Source organism: Erpetoichthys calabaricus, chromosome 10, assembly GCF_900747795.2.
Source record: "Erpetoichthys calabaricus chromosome 10, fErpCal1.3, whole genome shotgun sequence".
Lineage (NCBI taxonomy): Eukaryota > Metazoa > Chordata > Cladistia > Polypteriformes > Polypteridae > Erpetoichthys > Erpetoichthys calabaricus.
Window position 1 is genome coordinate 160,591,016 of NC_041403.2, and position 26,638 is coordinate 160,617,653.

The window sequence follows — 26,638 nt, forward strand, 5'->3', positions numbered from 1 at the left end:
CAACATTGAAAACACTTTATTTGCATCAACGTTTCAGCTACAGACCACTGCATGGTGGATCTGTCTGCAGAAATGAAAGAACAAAATATTTCAATTATCGAGCTTGTGGTTTGCAGGAATCTCCCCCAGAATGAGGTAGAATGATAAATAACACTGCTGGCTGCACATTGGTGACCCACGGGTCTCAAAAGAATCTCTCCCAAAGCTGGCATTCTCATAAAATAAATTTATTCACAAAAAACACAATTCCAACTCCATGTACTAGGGAAGGATGAAATTAAGTGCCCCTGCCCCGACTACAGACGTCTCCCCACTCTACCACACCAAAACACCAATGGCCCCCAGTTCCACAAAACGCTCATCTCTTGGTAGTAAATGATATGAGAACACTCGGTGGTTTTTTAGATTTTGGAGAAAATGTCCACAGGTAAGTTCAAAGTGTAGTGGTGCATACATTTTGTGTCTGACAGGCCAATGCTAAAACAAAACGATGAAATGGACAGAATTGAGGTGGTGGGTAGGAAGGGAAGAAGAACAGAGAGTCTCAGGGTCATCGATAAAGGTAATCGGCCTGGATGTTAGCTGCGATTTCTGCTTCCCACTTGTCACCATTGTTCAAGAGTTTCTCCTTATTGTATAGCAGCTCCTCGTGCGTTTCTGTTGAGAACTCAAAATTTGGACCCTGGTAACAACAAAACACACATATGCTTTAATTTCCCCAATCCCATCACTCTTTGTCCACACGAACGACTGCCTACTTGTGCCACATGCAGTAGAAGAACATTAGAAACACTTTGATACTAGCAAATGGCCCAACTAACATTCGCCAATCCTATCCACCGATCTTTTCCAAGGCCTCTAAAGTCCTGCTCTCTTACTTGGCCATTTATTCCATCTGTCTGTGGTCCTCTGTGTGAAGAAAACCTTTTTAACGTTTCTGCAAAATTCACCCTTAAGAAGTTTCCAACCATGTTCCCCGTGTTCTTGTTGACCTCATTTTAAAGTAACAGCCTGGATCCACTGGACTCATTCTTTTCGTAATTTTAAGTAAGCGGTGAAAGACAAAACAAATGTGTCAACTGCACTGCGCTAACATTAAGCTGTGTTTACGTGCGCTGGGAGCTTTTGGAATTTCTACTTATTCACTTTTCTACTTCACTACATTCATATGAATTTACAGTCAGATTTCTAGGAGATAAGCAAGGTCGCCGTCGATTTGCACAAAAAGTAATAAGAGGTTACATATACGCTTTCAACACCATCCAACTTCTGCTCCTTAGGGACAAGCTGACAAGAGATGGGAGTAGATTCATACCTGGTGGCATGGATCGTGGACTATCTTACAGACAGACCTCAGTATGTGCGTCTCAGAAACTGCAGGTCTGACATTGTAGTCAGCACAGGAGCACCACAGGGGACTGTACTTTCTCCGGTCCTGTTCAGCCTATATACATCGGACTTCAAATACAACTCAGAGTCCTGCCACGTGCAAAAGGTCACTGACGACACTGCTATCGTGGGCTGCATCAGGAGTGGGCAGGAGGAGGAGTATAGGAACCTAATCAAGGACTTTGTTAAATAGTGTGACTCAAACCACTTACAACTGAACACCAGCAAAACCAAGGAGCTGGTGATGGATTTTAGGAGGACCAGGCCCCTCATGGACCCCGTGATCATCAGAGGTGACTGTGTGCAGAGGGTGCAGACCTATAAATACCTGGGAGTGCAGCTGGATGATAAATTAGACTGGACTGCCAATACTGATGCTCTGTGTAAGAAAGGACAGAGCCGACTATACTTCCTTAGAAGGCTGGCATCCTTCAACATCTGCAATAAGATGCTGCAGATGTTCTATCAGACGGTTGTGGCGAGCGCCCTCTTCTACGCAGTGGTGTGCTGGGGAGGCAGCATAAAGAAGAGGGACACCTCACGCCTGGACAAACTGGTGAGGAAGGCAGGCTCTATTGTAGGCACGGAGCTGGACAGTCTGACATCTGTGGCGGAACAATGGGCGCTGAGCAGACTCCTGTCAATCATGGAGAATCCACTGAACAGGATCATCTCCAGACAGAGGAGCAGCTTCAGCGACAGACTGCTGCCACCATCCTGCTTCACTGACAGACTGAGGAGATCGTTCCTCCGCCACACTATGCAACTCTTCAATTCCACCCGGGGGAGTAAACGTTACCATTATACAAAGTTATTGACTGTTATACCTGCATTGTTATCGGCATTGTTATCACTCTTTAATTTAATATTGTTTTTGTATCAGTATGCTGCTGCTGGAGTATGGGAATTTCCCCTTGGGATTAATAAAGTATCTATCTATCTATCTATCTATCTATAGGTGTATCACATCATTCCAAATAAAATGCTACTAATAATTTCAGGTTTTCTATTTTTATTTTGTAATACTGACTGCAGTGAAAGGCCAACATGACTTCACAAATTCTTGTAGCAGTTTGTAGAAATGTCCAACTGGGAATTCTCAATTCACAATTTGCTCATATGATATTCCCAACTGGAACATTTTTCCCAGATTAGATTCCCAAATATTTCCCCGTCTGTCTGGCAGCACACGAGTGCAGCATACACAACACTAAACAGTTTCTGGATTTTGAACTTTGGCTCCATTTTAAAGCCTTGCATTTCTGAATGGTTGCAAGTCCTCTTGCCTCCCTGGTTTCCACCTCAGATATTTCCTCACTCTCCGCCTGGTCCTATTTATGATCTTTTAAGCCTTTTTCATGCCACTTTCTGCAAATGTACACAGTGTAACAGTGAGCAGTTCAGAGACTTTGAGCTGTTGAAAGTCATGTAGTGCGAGCCCAACATAAACAGAATAACTTATTTTCTATGTCTATATTTTTGTGGCGTTCTCCCTCCTTTGGCTTTAATTATAGCCAACAGTGTCGAGACCTGTACCGTAAACAGGGGGGGTACTGTCAAAAATCAGTTCTTTCACATGTTAAGTCATGAATGACATTTTTTCCAGCTGTCATGATAGATCTCACTTCTGGCTGACCAGGTTATCTATTTTTGATTTAAATTATCGACTGCAGATGAAGCATTCCATCACAAACTGGGGTGGCAGTGCTTGTTCTGAATCGTCCGACTGGGAGCTCTCAATTCACAGGTTGTTCACATGATACACGTTTCTCAGTCAGAAGTACCTCCCATCTGTCTGACAACGCATGAAATCTTCAGCTAGAACAAGGGACAGGGCCCAAACATTTGAAATTATAAAGTTTATTTACTTAAGAGTGTTAATTTTTTTCTGCCTCTCAAACTGGACAAGGACGTGAACCAAAAATATCCGTCCAAGCTGCCTTGTCAGATACTCATGAGCTACTTACTTTAAGTCCTATCCTCATTTACAGAGCCTCCTCAAAACTTTTCAATTTTTGGTTTTCCATACACCAAATGCTTTACATTTGCTCATAGCTATCAGTCAGATACACAGTGGATTCAGGAAGTATTCAGACTCCTTGTCTTTATGTCCTTCATTGTGTTGTAGATTTCATTTTAAATGGATACATTTTCAATATTTTCCCATCAATCTACACTCAGTAGCCCATGGTAAAGTGTACATGTTTTCAGAAAGATTTTAAAATCAATTAAAAATCAAAAACTAAAATCTCTCATTCATGTAAGTATACAGACCCTTAATTCAATATACATATATTTTATTTATATAAAAGTCACTTTTGGCAGCAATTACAGCCATGAGTCTTCCTGGGTGGGTTTCTACAAGCTTCACACATGGATTTGGGAGGTTCACCCCTTATTCTTCCAGGCAGATGTTCTCAATCGCTGTTAACACCTAGACAGGTAGGGTCTGTAAACCGCCATCTTCAGGTCTTTCCACAGAGGTCCTATAGAGTTTACGTCTGGGCCACTGAAGGACACTAGAGATTTGTCTCAAAGTCACTCCATCGATGTCTTGGCTGGTCAGGCCAAAATACTAACCATGTATTCCGTCCCCAAACGGCGTATTAGCGAGGCTTCTCTCCTAAGACCCAGTCTGTATGGAGTGTGCGGCGCCCCGCTGGACGTGGACAGATAGCTTTACTCACCAAGAAAGTCAAGGCTGAGAATCCGTATACTTTAATGTACGTTTCTGGCAAAAAGTCAAAGTTATCAGGACGTGAAAACCTTTGATAACTTGAAGGTAAAAAGACGATAATTTCTTTAACCTAAAATAGAATATGGCGGGATATAAATCTACAACTAAAGCAGCACCAGTAGCAAAGCGGGAGCTAGGGACATATCAATATATATCAAATTAAAGCGGCGGGGGATTAGGAATGTACCAAAACTAGTTAATAATATTAACACAGGCCGTGGTAGCAGCACAATGTGCCAAGCTGGCAATGCAAAATAATAACATGTGCCATGATCACAACCACCACTGACCATGTGCAATACTGACAATGTTTTTAGCTCTAGTATTTTATTCTTTATTTCCTATCTGTATTCTTTTCTTTCTACTTCTAATACTTGATTCTTTATTCATGAGTATTTATTTGTCTGGTAGCATCTTGGGGAATGGGCATGTTAATTTCATTTGTATACTGTTGTGCAATGACAATAAATTTTCATTTCACAATTAAAGCCAACAAGATACGCCTGAGCACAATTTGGAGTCCCATAGCAAAGAGTCTGAATACTTATATAAATGAGCGATTTCACTTTTTGTGTTTAAAATAATTTGCAAGCCTTTCTGAAAACTTGTTTCCACTGTGTCCTTATGGGTTACCGAGTGTAGACAGATGGACAAAAATGGCAAATTTATCAATTTACCAAATTTACAACACAATGACACGTGCAGAAAGCGAAACCATCTAAATCCACTATAGACTCTCTTCACAGATACGTTTCTTCCAGGTTTCTTTGTTTTTTAGGTAGTTTAATTTCTAACCTTACACACTCTTTATCAGCCAACCATATGTTTGAAGTTGGCATTTCTTCTTGATTAAGAACCAGACCTTTGTAAATCCATGGCATCTACAGATGAACCCACCCTTCCCACTTTCCTATCATGAAGAGCAGCCAGATGTGAATGACAAGCTGGAGTATTTCTCACCTCTACAATGGCATCAACTGGACAGGCCTCTTGACAGAAGCCACAATAAATACACTTGGTCATGTCAATGTCATATCGTGTAGTCCTGCGACTCCCATCGGCACGTGACTCAGCTTCGATAGTGATTGCCTGAAACAGGTTAAAGTGAACTCTGTATTAAAAAGGGGAACATGTAAGCAAACAACCTTGAAACAAAAATTAAGATGGTTTACAGAAGACTTAACAGGAATGCAGCTGGGATAAACGAGAAATACCTGGGCAGGGCAGATGGCTTCACACAGCTTGCAGGCAATGCATCTCTCTTCTCCTGAAGGATAGCGACGTAAGGCATGCTCACCTCTGAAACGTGGACTAAGAGGCCCCTTCTCAAAGGGGTAATTAATGGTAGCTGGTTCTCGGAAGAAGTAGCTCAAGGTCATCCCCAAACCTGCCAGTAACAACACTAACATCAGCTGCCACTTGCCAGTCCAAAGACAGAAGGAAATCCCAAAGATTGATATTTATAAAGCACAACAAAATGACCCCGTGCCCTATTAGCACTCCCGCCATTTAAAAGGCTTTTGTCAAAAACCATAGTTTTTACGTCAGTCACTGGATTTTGTTTTTTTAATTTGAAATGCTACACGCACCTCTAAAGAGCTCCGTCCACAGAAGCGTCTGGGCAGCTCGGTCTGTTATGGCTGTGAAATCATCAGGTATCTCCTTGGCATTTACATATTCTAAAAAAAAAAACAGAAAATGGTGTTATTTATTTTTAACTACCGTTTCTTTTTATTGTCAAAGTCACCTTCTGTCCTCATGTCCCCACACAGCACAGGGTACATGCAGTTAGATCTTCTCACCGTCTTATTAGAGATTCCTGACATCTTTTACAGCTAAACGCAATGTCACGGTCTACTTACACTTGTTTTCTTGAGTGCAAAACCTCTAAATATCCCAGTAGATCTCAGACAAATACGTTAATTACAGTAGCAACAGCATGTCTAGGCGAGTTGTTTTTTCTGCCCACCTTGCCAAGAGGCTAAAACATGTAAAGCCCACTGAAGCCACTGGGACATGAACAAAAATGCAGTGACCACAGAAGAACTGAGCTTCTCAACACTGGCACCTTCTTCCTTATCAAAACAATTCTCCCACTAATCTCTGAAAAGAACAAGTCGATGTGCAGGTTTACACTGTGTCTAATTTACTAATCTGTGTGTCAGTTACAAAACACTCAAGTCTGCCATCCAGGTCTTCAGAAATATTAAGGAATGTAATTTTGTAACACTGCAGTGGGCTGGTGCCCTGCCCGGGGTTTGTTGCCTGCCTTGCGCCCTGTGTTGGCTGGGATTGGCTCCAGCAGACCCACGTGACCCTGTAGTTAGGATATAGCGGGTTGGATAATGGATGGATGGATTTTGTAACAAGGCTGTCCACAAAACTCTAACTGTAAACCAGTGCTCTCCAACTCCAGTCCTGGTGGGCCGCAGTGGCTGCAGGTCTTCATTCTAAACCCTTTTCCTAATCAGTGACCAGTTTTCACTGCTAATTAACTTCTTTCCCCTTCATTTTAATAGCCCTGTTTTTAAGGATTCGGTCCTCTGAATTGATTCTTTTCTTTATTAAATGGCAGCCAAACAGAAATGAGATGTGAAGCAAGCCAACAAAAGACCAGCTAAATTGGGACTTCAGACTTCAACCAGTTCCGCTCCAACCAATTACTTAATGAGAAGCCGATTCTTGTTGTCAATTAAACCCATTATTTAATTCCATAGCTTGCTGGTGCTCTTATTCTGCCACAGCAGACATTTCCCAAAGTGTCCGTTTTCTTTTTCTAAAAAGACCATCAAAATGTTTTGTGGACCTGAGCAGATCAACCTTACCTCGTGAGACTTTCACCATTATTTATTTATTTTCAGACCAGTAATGGCGTACTACACAATAACGTGCAGTGGATACATTTGACTTGATCATTCCTACTTCTCATTCTCTGTACATTTATCATTCGTTTGCTCAGAAGTTGATGCGCTTACTGCTTTCTGAGAAGCTGTTCTTCTCTCCACCCTAGTGGCCCGCTTCTTCTCTTCTCTCGTCGGCATCTTTTCACCTTAAAACTGATTAAGTCAGTGTTTGTGTTGCAATTACTTAGTATGTTTTCTTTAATTTTTCACTTAAACTGGCACTTAAGTCTTCAATCTGCCTCAAGAATGATTTAAGATATGAAGAGGTAGGGGAAGTGACGGCGAAGGTGGTAGGGAATGAGAACGGCGCCTGAACGCATGCGCCGCCCTGCTGGCAGCTGCGGAAAGTTGATTCTACAATAAAATAAAGTAAAAAATAAAGAGTAATAAAAATCATCACCAGAAATCAGACAGTAGATGTCATGTAGTGTATGTGTACCACATTTCAGGTCAACAGGTCAAGCGGTCTGCAAACTACAGGTGAGTTCAAATCCTGGACAGACAAACGGGCAGCCACGGCAGCATATTACATAAGAAGATATTGTGTGACAAAAGTTAGCTGGTCGTGTGTTGGCTCATTTTGTGTCTCACCATTGTTTGGTTGCTAATTAAGGAAAAATGAAACAATTCAGGGTGCTGTTTAAGGCAAAAGAGACTGAATCTTAAAAATAAGTTGATTAAAATGAAAGAAAAAAGTTAATGGGCAGCAGAAACGGAGTCGCTCTTGCTGAGCATATGGTAATAAAGGAGCAGAGACCAACGTGTTTGACATACAATATCATCAATAAATTCTTAAATACACAGGGAGGACATATCAAACCCTGAGACAGAGTCAGGAATGACAACTCCGTGCTGCTGGGAGAAGTGGGCATAAAATGAGCTCTGCAGGTGGCAGCAGTAGCAGCGCCGAGGGCCTGCACACACAGCACTTGCCAAGCCTGTAAACCATCACCTTGTTTGGAGACTTTTTCATATTACTCGTACAGTTTGCATGTTTGGTAGAATAATCCTGACAGAGACTGTGCTCCTGATGTCTAGCCACTGGCAAAGAACTGGGGTGAAGTGTGGCATAGAGGTTGTCCACACACCAGAGACAGCAAATCACAAAAGGGCATCAACATTTAGTGACAAATCACAATGCTTGACTTGCTGAGGTAAATTTAAGCCCACATTAATGAAAGATGGAAAAAGACGAGCTGTGGAGTACAGTGCACAGATTTTTCCCTTCTTAAAGAGTCACAGATACACTATTTTGCAATATGTGTGCAATTCCAAGTCCTAGGTCAAGACTTAATAACATTTTTGGCATGGCAAAGGGACGTTATCGACAGGTTTTAAGGCTTTTCCGTTCACCTTTGAAACACTGTATTGTGACACACGTGCGCATGGGAAAACAGCTAAAGGGCCTAAATAATAGTAATTCTACACCAGATCAGGGGGCGGCGAAGTGTGCGGACTGCCTCTCTCAGCCTCCTGCAGACCTTACTCGGGAAATCCCGCTTGGTTCCTGCGCCGACAATGACGCCACTTTCCGGTTCTGGGGTTGACGATGACGTCACTTTTCGGTTCCGGCCCCGATGACATCCTTTCCCTTTCTTTCTGTTAAAACAGCCATCTTGTCTCAATGCAGTCATTTCTGTTCTGGACTCTGTTCTACGCACATTGTGCTACTTCAAATCAACTTGTGCAGCCGGGAAAACAATATACAGGTGGCTGCCCCAAATCTTTATGATGTCTATGACTCATTCTTCTCACAGTATCCATTAGCACTGTTATAAGCTGCAAGAACTGACAAGGAATTTTCAAAACTGATAAAACAAGATTCACTTTAGAACACAAATGTATGTGACAAATTAATATATACCATGATTGTGAAGACATAAGTTCAACCTGAAAAATACAGAACTTATCCTTTAACAGTATTAGCCATGTTCCCTCACATAATGTAATAATACTGATACCAATTTCAGTCAAGTTCCTCATCCACTCTCGCCTGTGCAATGAAAACTGACAGGGAGACGCTAGACACCTAATCTGCCTAAATGTGAAGGCCTTCATTTTGAACTTTCCATAAGTATGGCAAAGTGGAGCAGTCGTTAGCTCTGCTGCCTCAACATCCACTTTTCTGAAATACCAAGCACTGCATGTATGGAGTTTTCCCATTTTCACAATGCCCATGGGGAATTTCTCTAGAACTCTGATGTGTGGAAAAAAACTAAAGGCATTAGAAAACATGTGACAAAAAAACAGGCCATTCAGACAAACAAGCTCATCCACCCCATTCACCTAGACTGTACAAAATAACATCAAGTCGAGATCTGAAGGTCCCTAAAGTCCTACTCTTCACCAAAGTACTTGGTAATTTATTCCAGGCGTCTACAGTACTTTCTGTGGGGAAAAAAAAACCTTTCGAACATTTGTGTGAAATCTAAGTATCCAACCATGTCTCTGTGTTCTTGTTGCAGAATTTATTTTAAAGTAAGAGCCTGGATTCACTGAATTAGTATTTTTTATAGTTTAAAACAATTTACCAATGTCACCTCTGAATCTGTTTGCTTAAACTGAAAAGATTCATCTCCTTCAATCTCTCCTCATTCCTCTCCTATGGACTTTATCTTGCGCTGCTTTGTCTTTTTTGTAACTAGGGTGCTTCGCTCGCCAACCTCTTACCCCCCACCACCAGCGCTAAACTCCATTGTGAAGAGGGGGGCTGAACGCACCCCAAGGAGACACAGTCGCTCCTCCGAAACCCATCTAAAACGGTGATACAATGGGAAACAAATAACAGTTGTTTTTTTTTTTTTTTTTTTACCTCCTCTTTGCTCGGTCAGCTGCTGGATTGCTGCTGTGTGATCTGCATTTCGTCTTTCTTCTCCCTCAGACATCCTCAAACACTATTCTATCTCTTTTCGCTGTTCCGTTATTTCACGGAGTAATATTTTACATTTGTTTACGCTAATGCAATCTTTACTCTCTTGTTTTTGAGACTTTCGAATTTCCTACTTCCATTATCTCTAACCTACCCTGCATGTGTATCACGGGACTTGCTTCCAAAGGTTGTAAGTATGACGTGACTTGACCGTCTCGTGGGACATGAAAGTGTCTCTGTCACTCTTCAAAAGATCTTTCTTCCAACGATTACGCCTCATTGCAAGTTTTTAAAATAACTAGGGGGCTTCGCTCACCAACCCCCGGTTTTGGTTAACCTAAAATACATTTTAAAGAGATTTTTTTTTTTTTCTTGGTAATTGTTACCTATGCATTATGTTCACTTTTACTTTAAAGCTTCAGTAAAAACAATATTTGTAATTAACTTTTCTTCAAGACTGCATTGAATTTTGATTCCTTGTTTGGTCTTACATCGTGATAATGCAACGTATAACTGGACGTGAGTGAATATCATTTCTTTCTTCTCTCTTATAAATAAACCGACTTTTTCCGAATGTTTGTCCTTGGGATCTGTTAATTGTCATTGCAAAAGCTATTCTAAAGGGAAGCTGTAAACGTTTAGATACAAATGGCATATCAACATCTCCTTTTGTGTCTAATGTTATTCGCGGAATATGTACTACATTACCTTTGTTGTCGCCTGTTAAAATTTTACATGTTAGAATTGTTCTACCAATTTTCAGTACAAGTAATCTTGTCGATACATCCTTCTTTCAACAGTAATTTGGCCAGTGGGAGACCGGACGGTGTTAACGTTTGTAGATATTCTGTGGGATTTTGTAAATTGATGTTTCATCTTCCACACTATCATCACCAAATGTTTCAGAATAGTCTATTGATACGCATTTAACCAATGTGCTGTGTAACCAATCGACTATTTTTGCATTACTTCATTTGACTTCATCGTTTCTCGCTGCTAGGATTGCCCATGTACTCATTTGCTCTGTTGATGTTCCTTCGGGATAAAAGTGTCTCTCTGTCTCACTTCAAATCTGTCTGACGTGGATGTCTGAATGATTTGACTTGACCATGTCGCAGGACGTGAAAGTGTCTTTCTGAAGTGCCTCTCTGTCTCTCTTCAAAAGATGACGTCTTGCCACCCAAAAAGTCTCGTCCCAAGTATTTTTTTTTTTTTTAATATAATAGAGAGATATGGAGACCAAAACGGTACACACTACTCTAGCTGAAGCCTCAGCAGTGCATTATATAACTTAAGCATGACTTCTTTTGACTTGTAGTCCACACATCATGATATACAGTATAACCAAACATCCTATTAGCCTTCTTGACTGCTTCCGTAAACTGTCTGGACATAGACAGGAGCAACAGTGGACTCATCACATCTCATGTGGTGTATATGAAAGGTTGGCTGACAAAAAACTAGAAAATGACGAGCAAATGTGGGTGTGTGAGCCAAGTGTACCCTGACATACACTAGTATTCATCCAGGGTTGGCTCTTGCCTTTCACAGTTGTTACCAGGACAGTATTCAGGTGTTCCAGCAAAGCTTTAATTAAGTAGGCAGGACTGGAAAATGAACGAATGAAGGAAAATATGAGTCATGTTGAGGTCAGGCTTAAAATGTATACTGTATTGGGCATATGCAGACTTAAAACAGAGAATAAAGACTGTCATACACTTTATTTTTTTAATTATTTGGATATGTTATACCATATTAGTTCTTTGACTTGGACAGAATAGCATTTTAAAGTGTACCTTATAATAACACATGTAGCTGTATTGAAACATTGTATAAAAAAAAAAAAAACAATTGAGAAGGGTAAAAATAAACCAGCCTTAGTTTCAGTAATTAAAGAAACTATGTGGTGATCTGACTCTGGATGGCAATGTGGACTACCTTAGTTATATCCAAATCCATGTTACTTTGACTACAGTGTTTCCTAATAAACCACAAGGCAGCAGACTGCACTTCTGCCTCTGATTCACCATATGAATTGGTCCTCAACTTGTAAAAATAACTAAATTTCTAATCAAAGGTAATACTCTGTCTTTAAAGTGCTCCAAGATTGTGTTCTTCATGAAAAACATACATTTCTAGCACTGCTTACACCCTTCCCCGATGAAGGTTTTGTGACACGACTAGTGTGGGGCTTAACTACACACAGTAAATGCTAAATAGCTGAGGTGTGCAGGAATGCATGATGGAGATAAAAAGATAATGAATACTCACTATAACTATGCCTCTGTGCTGAAACAGTTAACGTACGCAGCAACACGGCCGTTGTACCTGAAGGAATAAAAACAATTATTAAAACAAAGCACAAGTTTCTTTGCAACAGATGTAAAGTTTTACAAAAGCAGTGATCTACTGTACTTCACACTCAAAAACCAGAATGAGGTGGACATAACCAAAAACTAAAGACCTAAGCTACTTCCTGCCTTTCCAGTTTTACTCAGCAAAGCATATTCTTATTCAAGCAGAACTTCACCTTATGACAAAGTATAAAACCAGTGGCTTAAAAGTGTGTTCCACTGATTCTATTATAAATCAGCGTAACACAAACAGATCCATAAAAGTAACCCAAACACCCACAATTCAGAAGGGTTCTCTTCGTATCATTAATCTTTAATGCTGAAATTGTAAAGAAGGGCAAACCAGCCACCACAGGAAATAAATGAGCAAGCACCACACTTTCCTACCAAGTCCCAGTGGCTGGCCAAATGCCACAAGTTCCAGCTTGCTGCAGAAGGCTTTCACGCTGACGGACCTCTGTAATAAAAGCGTGCAACTGCAGCCATGTCAGAGTCAAAGGCAGTGATAAAGTAGATCCAGCAGAGTTCTCTCAGTTTAAGGGTGAATCACATACTCAAGGACATCAGTGGAAATTAAAGGGAAGTGCACTTAAAAGAATCAAGTCATGTAAAAAGTTACACAAATCTGAAATAAACTACAGAGACATGAAGTTGAAGCAGAAACCTTGACAACCTTTAAGAGGGCTCTGGATGGGATACTGGAACAACTAAACAAACAGGCTTGATGGACTGAATGGTCTCCTCTTGTTTGTCACATTTCTGATCTTCTTATGAAGCTGACGATGTTACTTCTTCCTGACTGATGCCACTTTGTCATTGACAAGCCAGGATTGAATGTCAGCGATGTACAGTTGATATTGAGAAACAGGAGAAGGCACCACACTGAATGTTGGCTCCTGTGCAGTGCTAAAGGTGGCATTGCCCATGAGCAGGTTTAAAAAAAAAAGTCTTTCACCTGCCATTCTGTTAACAGCTGTACAAGTTTTCCTGGTCATGAGACATCTACTGCAACACATACTGTATTACGAGAACATGTAAGATCTGATGTTTCCAGCCTTAAAATAGTGGGGAAAATGTTTCTAAGTATATCTAATTCTTGTATTTACTTATAGTAGGATTACCAACTGCAGAATATTATTCACAGGCTGTATTGGGATTAATAAAGTATCTATCTATCTATCTAAAACCATTCAGCATGCAACACTCAGTTAATTTAAAATGTTGCTGCAAGAATCATTACTAAAACTACAATCATTACTAATAAAAGTTTACTTTTAATTTATAATGGTGTGTGGACACAAATCCTGCGATACTTCATACATGCCCCCTTCCCTTTTTTTTTTTTTGGATATTAGTGTTTTTTTTTTTCTTTTCCCATCAGTCATAACAGGAGCAAAACAAAGTATCCGGAGGAGCTTACAAACGAATGACACTTCACTGTAGTTTGCCCCCACAGACAACGTAAGTGAAGCTGCCTGGAAGCTGTAAACTGGGATGTCTACGGCAGGTTGTGTACGTTTTGAAACTGCACAATCCTGAAGTGGAGAAAAAAAAAAAAGGTAATGAAAACGGACAAAGTTAAAGGTAGCTTGCAAGTAACTATCTTTGGTAGCCCTGCACAGTGGTTTGAAAACTTGTCTCTGAGCAGTGCCAGGCTTTAATGGGACAAAACGTAACTACACTGCAAGTAGGTTTATTGTGAAATGAGCTTTAGTTTGTTGCCAGTGTGTAGCGGTACTACTAGAATTTGAAACTGCAACTTCCAGCAGTCCATGCAGTAGCTCTGATTGGTCTTCTGCTGAGGGTGCAGGGGCTGTTGGGGTCAAAGGAGGTCAGCGCGGCTTTTAAACAGGGGGCCGGTGACCAAAAGGAGAAAGGGTTTTTTGTGTTTCAAGTTCCTGTCTGTCTGCCTTCTGTTGGGTTACCTGTATTTATTCGTTTTGTTCTGGATCATTTCATGGTCCTCACAGGTGGCGCAGTGGTAGTGCTGCTGCTTTGCAGTAAGGAGACTGTGGAAGATTGTGGGTTCGCTTCCCGGTTCCTCCCTGTGTGGATAGTGCTTTGAGTACTGAGAAAAGCGCTATATAAATGTAATGAATTATTATTATTATTATGGTTGGGGTCTGGATTGTCTGCCTGTGTACATGAGGACTGTAAGTGGATTCATGACCATCCTGTGAACAAAGGAGCGCTTCTGAACCCGTCCAGCCGTCTTCACCATTTCAGGATCTACCGGTAGGACTATCTTTACATTCCTATTCAATGTGCAGATCTCTGGACTATTTTCATCATTACATTTGATGATTACATTACCGTTTTTCATGGACTTTACCGTGTGTGTTTTGTTTGTGCTTTGTGTATTTAATGTATAATCGCCATAAGGGGAACAGGGAAGGTATCGTTATATACATTTATTGCATTTGTGTTCATTACATTCTTTATTTGCTGTTTGATTACCAGTTTGCTTTGTTTTTGTCTCTGTGAGTATGTGCGGGTCGGGCCAAGGCTGGATGTGTCCCTGGAATCTCCACCAATAAAAATAAATAAATCACTGTCTTCTCGACTGTGTGAATCTTAGCGGCACCAGATCGCTACAAGTGGATTTTAGCGATTGTGTGAAAGAAGCTTCAAGTGTGGCTCCTTCCTGCAGACTGCACATATTAGTTTGCGTCATTCTATAATAACAAAAGCCTCTGATCCCTTTACATTTGTTTAGAAGTGAAAAAAAAAACATGCTTTTGTACAGCAATTATATAATACTTTATGTGGTAATCATGCTCCATTGCATAGGTCATAATTTCTCCTCAGCCTAACATACTGTATATGTAATGATTTTTTAAATGCATTGAAGAACTTTTCCGTGTTCTCTTAAAATGACAGGTTTGGTATTTTTTTAATGTGAAGTTATTTCTTCACAAGCATGCTATATATGCATTTGCCGTGCAAAATTGTGTTCTAATGTTATTTAAACACTTCTCTATTATCTCTATTAAAAAAAAAATCTTGGAATGTTGAAAGGAGACGAGACGTTATTTTCTCAGAGAGACACTTTCACGTCCTGCAAGACGAGACTTAGTGCCAAGAGATTTAACCATGCCTGGGGCCAGAAATAAAACAAAGAGTAGATGACAAAGTAGAATGTCGTAAAGAATTCAAAAGCGTTGGCGCGATACGCATGCAGAGCAGGTTAGAGTTAATGGAATTACGAAAATTCAAAAGTCTCAATAAAAGGATAGCAAAGATCGCATTAGCACAAACAAATGGAAATTATTACTCGGTGAAATAACAGAACAGCGAAAAAAGATCAAATATATTGTTCGGATTTAAACTAAGTCGGAGACTCAGTTTCTTTCCAATGAAGAGGCATTTCCGCGAGAATTAAAAGATCTGTTGTTTGGTGAAAGTGAAATCTCGCAAGAGAAATCATTTCTCATTTGTGTGAATGCTATTGTCAGACACATTTCTTGTAGAGAGAAAGAAACGATATTCACTCACGGGCAGTTATACGTGGCATTGTCACAATGTAATTCCAAACATGGAATCAAAATTCAATGCGATATTGACAAGAAGCTAAAAGCGAAAAGAGATTGAATATATGGACATAGGTGATCTGACAGAAGTGTGCTGTGCAAGATGCAGATCACACAGCATGGCAGCAGCAGCAAGCCAGCAGCTGATCGAGCAAAGAGGAGGTGTTATATTTAAAAAAAAAAAAACTATGTTTCATATTGTATCACCATTTTGGAGTGTCAAGAGGAGTGACTGCGTCTCTTTGGGGTACGTTCAGCAGCCCCCCTCTTCACAACGCGAGTGTCAGACACAGGGGGGAGAAAATTTTTAAAAATATCTTTCACGCTCTGGCGCTTTATAATGGAGGAAAAAACTAAACACTTACCAAATACATCCTTTTTTCAAGCTAAGACAGCTGTCAAGGATTGATCCACACCATCCGTGTTTCTGATGTGTGTTTGTGACAACAAAAGGGATCTGGAAATACCCGTTTTATTGCATATTCCTGGTGCTATTTTTCTCATAGTAAGGATATGTTTTCTATTTGCCTGTGTGAATTCACACGTAAATACAGAATTAAACTAAATCAACCACGTAGCACAAAAAGCTCTACTGTGATTTGGTCAGAAGTCGGGAAGAAACCACATCCTGACGAGGAAAAGATGAAAAGTTACTGCGCAGGAAGACTGCGCATGGGTGGTCTCTCTTTAAAAATGTCTGAATCTCATAATATTTGCGTTTTACTCTATAAGAAATGAAATGTATAAACCATTTTGCAATGTGTGCATTCACAAGACTGTCTTGGCTTGAAAAATGGATGTATGCGGTAAGTTTTTAAACTTTTTGTCCATACCCCATAGCCTCCAGTGTAAAGCACCAGTGTGGGCAAGAAATGTATTTTTAATTTAAATAAGGCAATTAACTTTAGAACACAATTTTCACATATAGCATGTGTGTGAAGAAATAACTCTGGTGTGAAAATACCCAAACTTTTCCTTTAAATAGACTGAAAACGGCGGCACAGTGGGTTAGCGCTGGACTTGCCTCACATGTTGGGAGATCTGGGGACCTGGGTTCGCTTCCCGGGTCCTCCCTTCTGTGGAGTTTGCATGTTCTCCCGTGTCTGTGTGGGTTTTCCTCCCCACAGTCCAAAGACATGCAGGTTAGGTGGATTGGCGATTCTAAATTTGTCCCTAGTGTGTGCTTCGTGTGTGGGTGTGTTTGTGTGTGTCCTGTGTCGCGGTGGTTGGTTCCCTGCCTGTGTGCCCTGTGTTGGCTGGGATTGGCTCCAGCAGACCCCCGTGACCCTGGTGTTCAGATTCAGCGGGTTGGAAAAAATGGATGGATGGTTGGATAGACTGAAAACTAAAGTCCTCTAAAATAAAAAATTGACAACGTTAAAACACTGAAAAGAATTTCTCAAAAGTGATTTGCACCCTGATCATTACTGATGTGACCTTTTTTAGGATTTATTTTCCTTCTCCAGAGGAACTTCCACAACTGCAGAGGTCTCTGTCCTCGGACTCCACTAGCAATACTTGTCTTAGATCTTTTGTGGGCAATTTTTGTTTTCTTTAATAGGAGTGGGGTCAATGGCACCATGGGGCAAGGCTGACTTTGGTATCTAATTTAAATGTTGAGTTGTTTTTTTTTTTTCCCATTGTTATTGTTTCTTTCCTTGATTTCAATTAAAAATATTATTACAGGTAAATAAAGAAATTGAAATCCCATTAACAAACAAGTTGTCTTTCAGCACTATCAAGATGATCATTATTTATCTTGAAAAAGTCCAAAATATATATCTGGAGAACAGAAATAGTATAAAACATAGCAGAAATAATGTTTTGTCAGTCTTTACTGCTTTATTGATGAATGATGGAGGAAAATGAGCCAACTAAGTAAAAAAAAAAAACAAAAAAAACATTAAATTATTAAAGACAAAGGGCAGCAGGACACCACAAACTTACCTGGCCGTGTCGCTCGATACAGCAATCTCAAGGATGACATCTTGGCCTGAAAAAAAAAAAACACCACCAATCACACAATCTTCAATGACGTTTTGATATGCATTAGTTGGTGAACGAGCAACACAGAAACAAGAAAAAAAAAAAGTAAAAAAAAATTTACATTATATATATACAGTAGAACCTCGGTTAGAGAACGCCTTTGATAACGAACAATTCGGATAACGACCAATAATTTCACAAAAAATTTGCCTCCGATAGCGAACAAAATTTCGGATAGCGACGCACACGCGACCAGCGGACAGCGGCCAGCTTCCCATCTTCCTTTGCGCTCGAGACACGGTTACGAACAGACGTTCATTATCTTTATCGGTGTGCATCCTTCTTTATTTAGTGATTTTGTTGCATTATTTAATAATATATAGCCCTCAATCATGGCTCCAAAGAAGATTAAGAAAGCTAGGTAGCAGTGCAGTAAATAAGGCAGCGGCCAACAATTGAATTGAAAAAAAGAAATATTGCCAAGTATGAACGAGGCATGCGTGGTGTCGGATATCGCAAGAGAATACGGCATGTCAAAGTCGACAATCTCGACGATTTTAAAGAAAAAGGAGCAGGTTAAAGAAGCTAATGTGTCAAAAGGAATGACTATTATAACAAAGCAAAGGCCTCAAATAATAGACGAAGTAGAAAAGTTGTTGCTTGTGTATATAAATGAAAAACAGTTAGAAGGTGCTAGCATCAGTGAGGCATTCATTAGTGAGAAGGCGCTGCAATCTACGAAGATTTGAAGAAGAAAACCCCACAGACAAGTGCTTTGAGTGATTTTGTTTTCAAAGCCAGTCGAGGCTGGTTTGAAAAATTTAAGCACCAGAACAGGCATCCACAGCGTCATAAGGCAATGGGGAAGCAGCTAGTTCCGACAAGGGGGGACAGGGCCGAGGAAGTTCATCCTAGAATTCAAAAAAATCATAGAAGAAGAAAGTTACGTCCCGCAACAGGTATTAATGCGATGAAACAGGCCTGTTTTGGAAGAAGATGCCGAATAAAACGTACATAACGAAGGAAGAGAAAGCATTGCCAGGGCACAAGCCTATGAAAGATAGGCTAACTCTTCTATTGTGCGGTACGCCAGTGGGGATTTTAAGCTGAAGCGCTGTTAGCTACCATTCGGACAATCCAAGAGTATTTAAGAAGCATAATGTAATAAAACAGAAATGGCCTGTTATGTGAGGTCTAATTCTAAAGCTTGGGTGACCCGCCAATTTTTTGTCGAGTGGGTGACGCGAAGTTTTTGCCCCGGCTGTGAAAGAATACCTAGAGAAGAACATCCTTCCCCTCAAATGCCTTCTCCTGCTGGATAATGCTCCAGCACATCCTCCAAACATCGACGAGTACTTAGAAGAAGAGTTCGACTTTATTCAAGTTCGTTATCTGCCACCGAACACAACCCCTTTGCTGCAGCCCATGGATCAACAGGTCATTTCAAACTTCAAGAAATTGTACACGAAAGCCTTATTCAGAAAGTGCTTCGAGTATAACGAACGATACCAACTTAACTCTGAGGAATTTTGGAAGAATCAATTTCAACATTTTGAATTGTGTTCATCTTATTGATAATGCATGTGAACCAAGTGACCTACCGTAATATGAATGCAGGATGGAGGAAACTCTGGCCCAGACTGTGTTTCCAGAGCGAGATTTTGAAGGATTCGAACCAGAAATTGTTGATGAAATTGTTTCCCTGGGCCAAAGCATGGGGTTGGAGGTGGATAATAACGATGTTGAAGAACTTGTGGAGGAGCACAGTAATGAACTCACTACTGAAGAGTTGCAGCACCTTCAGGCTGAGCAAGAAAAGAATTTGGCTGAGGATATGTCTTCGGAGGGGGAAGAGGAAGGGAAGGAGGAAGTCCCAAGTTCAGTGATTAAAGAAATGTGTGCTAAGTGGGGGGAATTGCAATTGTTTGTAGAAAATCTTTCCCCAAACAGTGCGGTAAGGCAGTAGGAGCCTGAACATGTTCAATGATAATGTGATGTCGTATTATCGAAAAGTGCTACAAAAAAGGCAGAAGCAACAGACACTGGACAAGTTTTTTTCTTCAACCTCAAAGCGACAGAGGACATCCCCCGATGTTCTCATGGAGGGGGATTCCCCTCTAAGCAGTAATTCCACCCCCTTCCTCCCCACACCTCCATAAAAAAAAAAGCATAAAAATAAAAAAAAAGTGTTTTGTAAATTAGTTTCGTAAAATAAAGTTATGTACAGTAAACAGTAAAATGTGTTTACGTATTAAAGTTACCCAGTGCTATTGTTTTCTGCCATACGTAGCGTATCTGTCATATGCCCTCCCTCCTCTGCGTTGACCCCTCCCTTTGCTGTCGTAATCGCCTCACTAGAAAGGTAAGATTCCACTTTTTTTTTTTTTATTCCATGCTGTAGTGTCATTTCTTTAGTTTTTAGTTACAGAATTATGTTATGTGCTTATTCATAGTGCTATTGTTTTCTGCCATACGTAGCGTATCTGTCATATGCCCCCCCTCCTCTGCCGTGACCCTCCCTTTGCTGTCGTAATCGCCTCAGCGTGTCCTGGGTCTTCCCCGGGGCCTCCTCCCGGTTGGACGTGCCCGGAACACCTCACCAGGGAGGCGTCCAGGAGGCATCCTGATCAGATGCCCGAGCCACCCTCATCTGACTCCTCTCGATGCGGAGGAGCAGCGGCTCTACTCTGAGCCCCTCCCGGATGACTGAGCTTCTCACCCTATCTTTAAGGGAAAGCCCAGACACCCTGTGGAGGAAACTCATTTCAGCCGCTTGTATTCGCGATCTCGTTCTTTTCGGTCACTACCCATAGCTCATGACCATAGGTGAGGGTAGGAACATAGATCGACTGGTAAATTGAGAGCTTCGCCTTGCGGCTCAGCTCCTTTTTCACCACGACAGACCGATGCAGAGCCCGCATTACTGCGGATGCCGCACCGATCCGCCTGTCGATCTCACGCTCCATTCTTCCCTCACTCCGTGAACAAGACCCCGAGATACTTGAACTCCTCCACTTGGGGCAGGATCTCGCTACCAACCCTGAGAGGGCACTCCAGTCAAAACGATAAGTTTTCCTATGTTTTCTTATGTTTAAATGCTTTCTTTAATGTTTTTATTTTTATTTTAACATCATTTGTACTGTATTATAACTGTTCCCATTTAAAAAAACATACCTATATAGCCTGTAACTTTCATATATTAGCGAGTCAACAGGGGCTAGGAACCAATTATTTCTATTTCCTTTATTCCTTATGGAGAAAATTGTTTCGGATAGCAACCATTTCGGATAACGACCCACTTTTCGGAACGGATTGTGGTCGTTATCCGAGGTATTACTGTATATATATATATATATATATATATATATATATATATATATATTCATTCCTTAAATTACGAGAAAAGACATACTCATCTATATCTCTCCCTCATTTTATCTATCTATCTCATATATATATAAAATATAAAATCCACTGTCTGTCTGTCTGCTTTTCACAAGAGAACTACTTAACGGTCCTGGATGATGGATTATCTGACAGAAAGACCACAGTTTGTGAGACTCAAGGACTGTGTGAGCAACACTGGAGCACCAAGGAACAGACCTGTCTGCTTTACTCTTCACTCTCTACACCTTTAACTACAAATATAACTGCAGGTTACGTCACTTGCAGAGATTCTCAGATGATTCTGCACTAATGAGGTGCATTGATAAAGGGATGAGACAGAGGGAGAGGAGTCAGGGGGAGAACTTTGCTTCTTGGCACAAAGAGAATTGCCTGCAACTCAACAAAAAGCAAGGACCCGTTTATTGACTTTCACGAGCAGCAACGAGCCTCTACTCTTAGTCACTATCCAGGGGGGGGATATAGAGGTGGTGCTCTCCTACAAATATTTTGGGGTCCCAATCTATGGCAGACTGGACTGGTCTCAGAACACACAGGAACTACAGAACAAACGGCAAAGCAGGCTCTTTTTTTTCTCAGGAGATTGCACTCCCTTAATGTGGGAAAGTGACATCCTACACATCATCTTCTGGTACTTGTGTACTAAACGGACGGCATGACAAAGGAAAACAGAAGTGTTTTGACAAATTCATAACCTATTTATTGGGATAAAAAAAAATTGAGAAACTTACAGAAATTGGAATATTATAGAAATACATATATACAAGTGGAACTTATTATTACATTTCAATTTTGAGGCCAATGTCCTAGCTAGGAGGTTGCATAAGTTTTCCCCCCTACTCATTGTGGCGTTGGGGCTCCATGGGGGAGGTTTCACTGTCGTCTGTTTAGTACACAAGTACCTCTTCTACAACTCTGTGATGGCCAGTGCAATTTTCTACACTGTGGTGTGCTGGGATGATAGCATCACTTTAAGACAGGCCCCAACAAATCACAAGCTAATTAAACGGGCAAACTCAGTTATAGGACGTGCTCTTAACATCCTGCAGGTCACAGAGAAGGACAGAATTAAAAACCGAGTGCCATTATGAAGAATGCTGCACATCCTCTTTCTGACTCACTGACACTGAGGACTTTCAGTCAACAAATCATTCATCAAAAGTGTGTCATGAAAAGCTATAGAGGGTCCTTTACATTAAGGGTTCTCAACCTGGGGGCCACAGGTGAAAATTACATAAAAGGGGGGCCACAGAGAGAAGTGGGACATGAAAAAAGAAAACCGAAGTGACACTGCTTCCCAGTGGATGAATTGCCAAGCACGCTCTGTGGTGCCAACGTCACTTCCACTTCTATCCTCCACCCCCCCCTCCATGTGGAACCTGGGGTGATTTCAGTATCTGATGTGTCACAGGAAAGGTGCGTGGCTGCAGCAGTGTTAGTGTGGTTTCTTCCTACGAATAATGCAGATATTTTAGCCTCTTGTTTCTGCCATTCCTTTCACAATTGCTGTTGAAAGCACTTAACTTATTTCCAATTTGAGAGTTTATCTTGAAATTAGGGATGTACCTTTTCCAGTCAATCTGCACCCCCCCCCAATGTCTGAAATGAAATTACCTGCATTCGTTTATGCAAAATTCGTACCAGTGTCGTAGTAATACAGAATCAGACTTCAGTAGTGTGGATTATTTACAGAGCCACACGCGGAATTGTCCTTGACATAATGGACAGAGGTGATCTTCGGTTATTCCTCACAGCAATAGAAACAGATTTAAAAAAAAACAAACTTGTTTCTGGTTATCAAGCACAAGGGTCACATTGATTGAGAAATACTTAAAAGTATAAATTTTTTGTATTTTATAAATTACGAAATTATTGTATGCAATTTGCATTGTATTATGTTATAATAAAACATGTTCTATTTACAAACAAAACGTTTAAATTGCTACCTTTCTACCGGTAAGACAGGGGAGCTACAGGAAGGAAACGAGGTTGAAAGGGGGGCCACAGTTGGAAAAAGGTTGAGAAACCCTTCTTTATATCAACGACAACATGCCTGTATAGTGCCTCACTGTGATTTGAACTACCAAGTGAAAAGTGTTTTGTTCTTTTTAATTTTTTTCTACTTCAGTCATTGTGTTCAGACCGTAGTGTGTGTGTATTATATATATATATATATATATATATATATATATATACATAAATAAATAAATAACTATTTATGTACTGAAATAATCTACTTAATAGTATCCTGTAAGAAGTGTAACTTTCCCTGGGGACAAAGTTCTATCTATCGATTTTCAAACCTTCTTAACCTGCAGGCTGTCATGGGGAGTTGGTGTCCACTTTATGTGTAGGGCAGTGACCCACCGATGACAGAATAGGAGTCCAAGGCAGAGAGCCCACTCACATCGGTTAGTTGTGAGTTGTCCATTAACTTGTCATACAAATCCTTTGCATGCGAGAGAAAAATCCTCTGTGGAAAACCCATGCACACGCGAGAGTAACGTGCAAACGCAACACAAGTCAGCCTGGTCTGAACAAACACGTACTGCTGTGAAAGTAATGCAATACTACAACGGCTCCCCCAAGCAACGCTGTCTGCGAACAGCGTTTACTGCTTCAGGTGAACCCGCTATCATTTGGTGTGCTGCTGAAAAATACATCCCAGTCAATAAAGCACCGAGCACAAGCGCCGTCTGTTAAGCCATCCTTTAGCCGAGGCTCCCAAGCTGCCATGGCTGGGGCCGCCGCTCAAAGTCAACGAGGACACATCCTCTGCTACTCCAGGGCCGTACCGCGACACCTACTGGGGCTTTAACGTCTCCTAACAACAGCCGTCACGGGTTCCACAATCCAGGTTGCTCTTCTTAACTAGACACATTCTGAACTGTGCTACCCACCCCATTTCTGTATACTCACCAACTCCGCTAATCGGGCCTTTATAATGACAAACTCTCGCTCGCCTGCCCGGCCAGTCAGCCAACCTGCCTGACCTCCAGAAGCTACCGACAGGAAGTGGCGTCATTTAACCGGAAGTAAATTCTCGCCTGGATGGACTTGGCGTTCATATTGAGAAGGTCTACCGCGATTAAAGTAGTAGCGTTACCGTGGAGTTTGTTTTTTTTTTTTTAAAGACGAACAGTAAACAAGAAGTTAGAAAATGTAGACACGGCGTACCGTTCAGGTGTATTCGAGGGCTCTGCGGGCTTTGTAGTCCTTAATGATGCGTGTTTAATAATCAGGCAAAAGATAAAGGAGCATCAAAACAAAGACTAATAAGACTGAATCAGGGCACTGAATGCCACCTAATCACCTTGACATCTTGTGCAATAGTGTTCATGTGCAATTAACGTCTTATGTTGAATGTTTGTGTACTACCTTTTTTCTTCTTATCCTTTTGTAATTATATTATTTATATTTTGACACCGCAGGGACTGCACCTAATTATTTCGTTGTATTTGTTACAATGATAATAAAGAGAAAAGCCAAGCAAAATGACACCAAAGCTTGCATATTGTCATCTTTTTAGTTAGCCAATAAAAGGTGTCATTTTTCTTGGCTTTTCTCTACATTCATAACGGCTAACACGGTACAACACCCTAGTACTACAAATGATAATAAAGATATTCTGAGGTTCTAGGACCTTCTCAATCCGTTATTTATTTGGAGAAAGCTGGCCTGGACAGGCTAGTCCATCACAGGGAGCAATCTCACACACAGTGACAGTCTGCAGTTGATAATTAACATAACCTAAATAAACAAACCTTTTTAAATTATTTCCTTCTGTGCTTGGGTATGTTAGGATGTAGTAATTTTCATGAAATGGGACTTGCTATCCCATTCAGTTTTGACAAATGTTAGGAATTAACAGAAGTGAAGGGCAAACTTTATTACAGCGAGTGCCCATTATGGATATCACGTGATATACACCATGATGGTAAATTATTGGGCCAGTGACCAGATTTTCAATGTCCCAAACCAGGATACATGTGTAGCGTGTATATTCACTGTTAGTGCCTGGAAGGAAGGTTAGACATCCAAACCGAGATGAAGGATAATCTCTTGTCCAGACTGGATGCCTTAATGGAAGGACTGCTGGAATGGAAATACAACCCACCGATAAGGAAAGCCCCATAATCTTCGGCCTGGCTGGGATCCATATTACTAACCGAGAATGCTAAACCGGATGATGGACGCAGGCACATCCGGCCATGGGCCGTAGCTGCAAAAAGACGTACTGCGCCGGCGCAACAAACAGTCCGCGAGAGTCGGCTGAGGACCCGAGAAAGGCGGACAAAAGAGGGAGAGAGAAGCGGATGAGGGTCCGCGAGAGACGCAGGCGCAAAAAGAGTCCGACAAGAGCACAGAAAACAGGAGTGAGCACATACAGAAAGGAGTCACAAAAATGAGGCTCACACATCCGGCCATGGGCCGTAGCTGCAAAAAGACGTACTGCGCCGGCGCAACAAACAGTCCACGAGAGTCGGCTGAGGACCCGAGAAAGGCGGACAAAAGAGGGCGAGAGAAGCAGGCGCAAAAAGAGTCCGACAAGAGCACAGAAAAGAGTCACAAAAATGAGGCTCAACAAGCACCAAAATAAGGAAAAAAAACATTAAAGAGTACTCAAACGAGGGGAAAGCACGAAACACATTGCACACGAAACTAAACACACCAAAAAAAAAAGAACAGACGAGCGCCACAATAGCAAGGCACGACCATACCCCCCCCCCCCCCCACCCTACACAGGCACGGGAATGGACGGGACGGGACACACACCCAAGAGGGGGATTCAACAAGCCCATGGAAGACCAAAAAAAAGAACACAAAACCACCCACAGACCCTACAAGCTAAGGGACGGACACACACAAAGAGGGGGATTCAAACAAGACACAGGAACACAAAAAGAAACAAAACGCGTCGCGCCGCAACAACGATCCCCCCACACACATCCATAAGACAAAATGTCTCGACTCCAAAAACGCAAAGCTCAACTAAAGCTTCTAACTAACGATGTACCTAACAGTAAAAACTTTATGAACTGAATTAGATCCTACAATAGTTCATTTGCTTTTGCATCTACCGGAGTATATATCAGGCCACCAAAAGGCAATGGCCCATTACTGCTTTCGCATATGTGCACAAATACTGCATCGCATTGGAACAGTGCACCCTGAAACAAATCAACAACGCAAATATGCACAAATCTACATCCTAGATCCACATGACGCAATCTATCAATCAAAGTGCTGCATCGCAACAGACACGGATTCAAAACGAAACACCTCCCGTCTCAGACATACGATAACGGCAAGGAAGGCTACAACGGGCTTCTCACACAGCACAGGCAAATCGATTACAGCTCCCAAACAACACGTCCCAAATACTACACATGCAACAACGCGCCTCTCAAACGGCACAAGGAAAACATACACCAGGAAAATTCATTCGGATTAATGAATGTCAT

At 41.2% G+C, this 26,638-nt stretch overlaps 1 protein-coding gene across 1 annotated transcript; it reads right to left on the bottom strand.

Annotated features, from left to right (window-relative positions):
* Positions 1–24,193, bottom strand: LOC114659675 (NADH dehydrogenase [ubiquinone] iron-sulfur protein 8, mitochondrial-like). Its single transcript, XM_028812279.2, has 7 exons — positions 24,093–24,193; positions 17,730–17,775; positions 12,170–12,226; positions 5,716–5,805; positions 5,341–5,513; positions 5,087–5,215; positions 1–682 (listed from the first exon to the last, which is right to left on the bottom strand). The coding sequence occupies exons 2-7, from the start codon at positions 17,767–17,769 to the stop codon at positions 551–553; spliced, it is 621 nt and encodes a 206-aa protein (XP_028668112.2). The 5' UTR covers positions 17,770–17,775; positions 24,093–24,193; the 3' UTR covers positions 1–550.
* Positions 24,194–26,638: the final 2,445 nt, after the last annotated feature.

What these genes read in the sequence shown, in the direction of transcription:
- LOC114659675 (XM_028812279.2), bottom strand. Translation starts at nt 17,769, where the DNA reads ATGTCATCCTTGAGATTGCTGTATCGAGCGACACGGCCAG. An exon ending in GTATCGAGCGACACGGCCAG is followed by an intron (nt 12,227 to 17,729) that starts GTAAGTTTGTGG and finishes TTATTCCTTCAG; the next exon opens with GTACAACGGCCGTGTTGCTG. An exon ending in AAGCCATCTGCCCTGCCCAG is followed by an intron (nt 5,216 to 5,340) that starts GTATTTCTCGTT and finishes AACCTGTTTCAG; the next exon opens with GCAATCACTATCGAAGCTGA.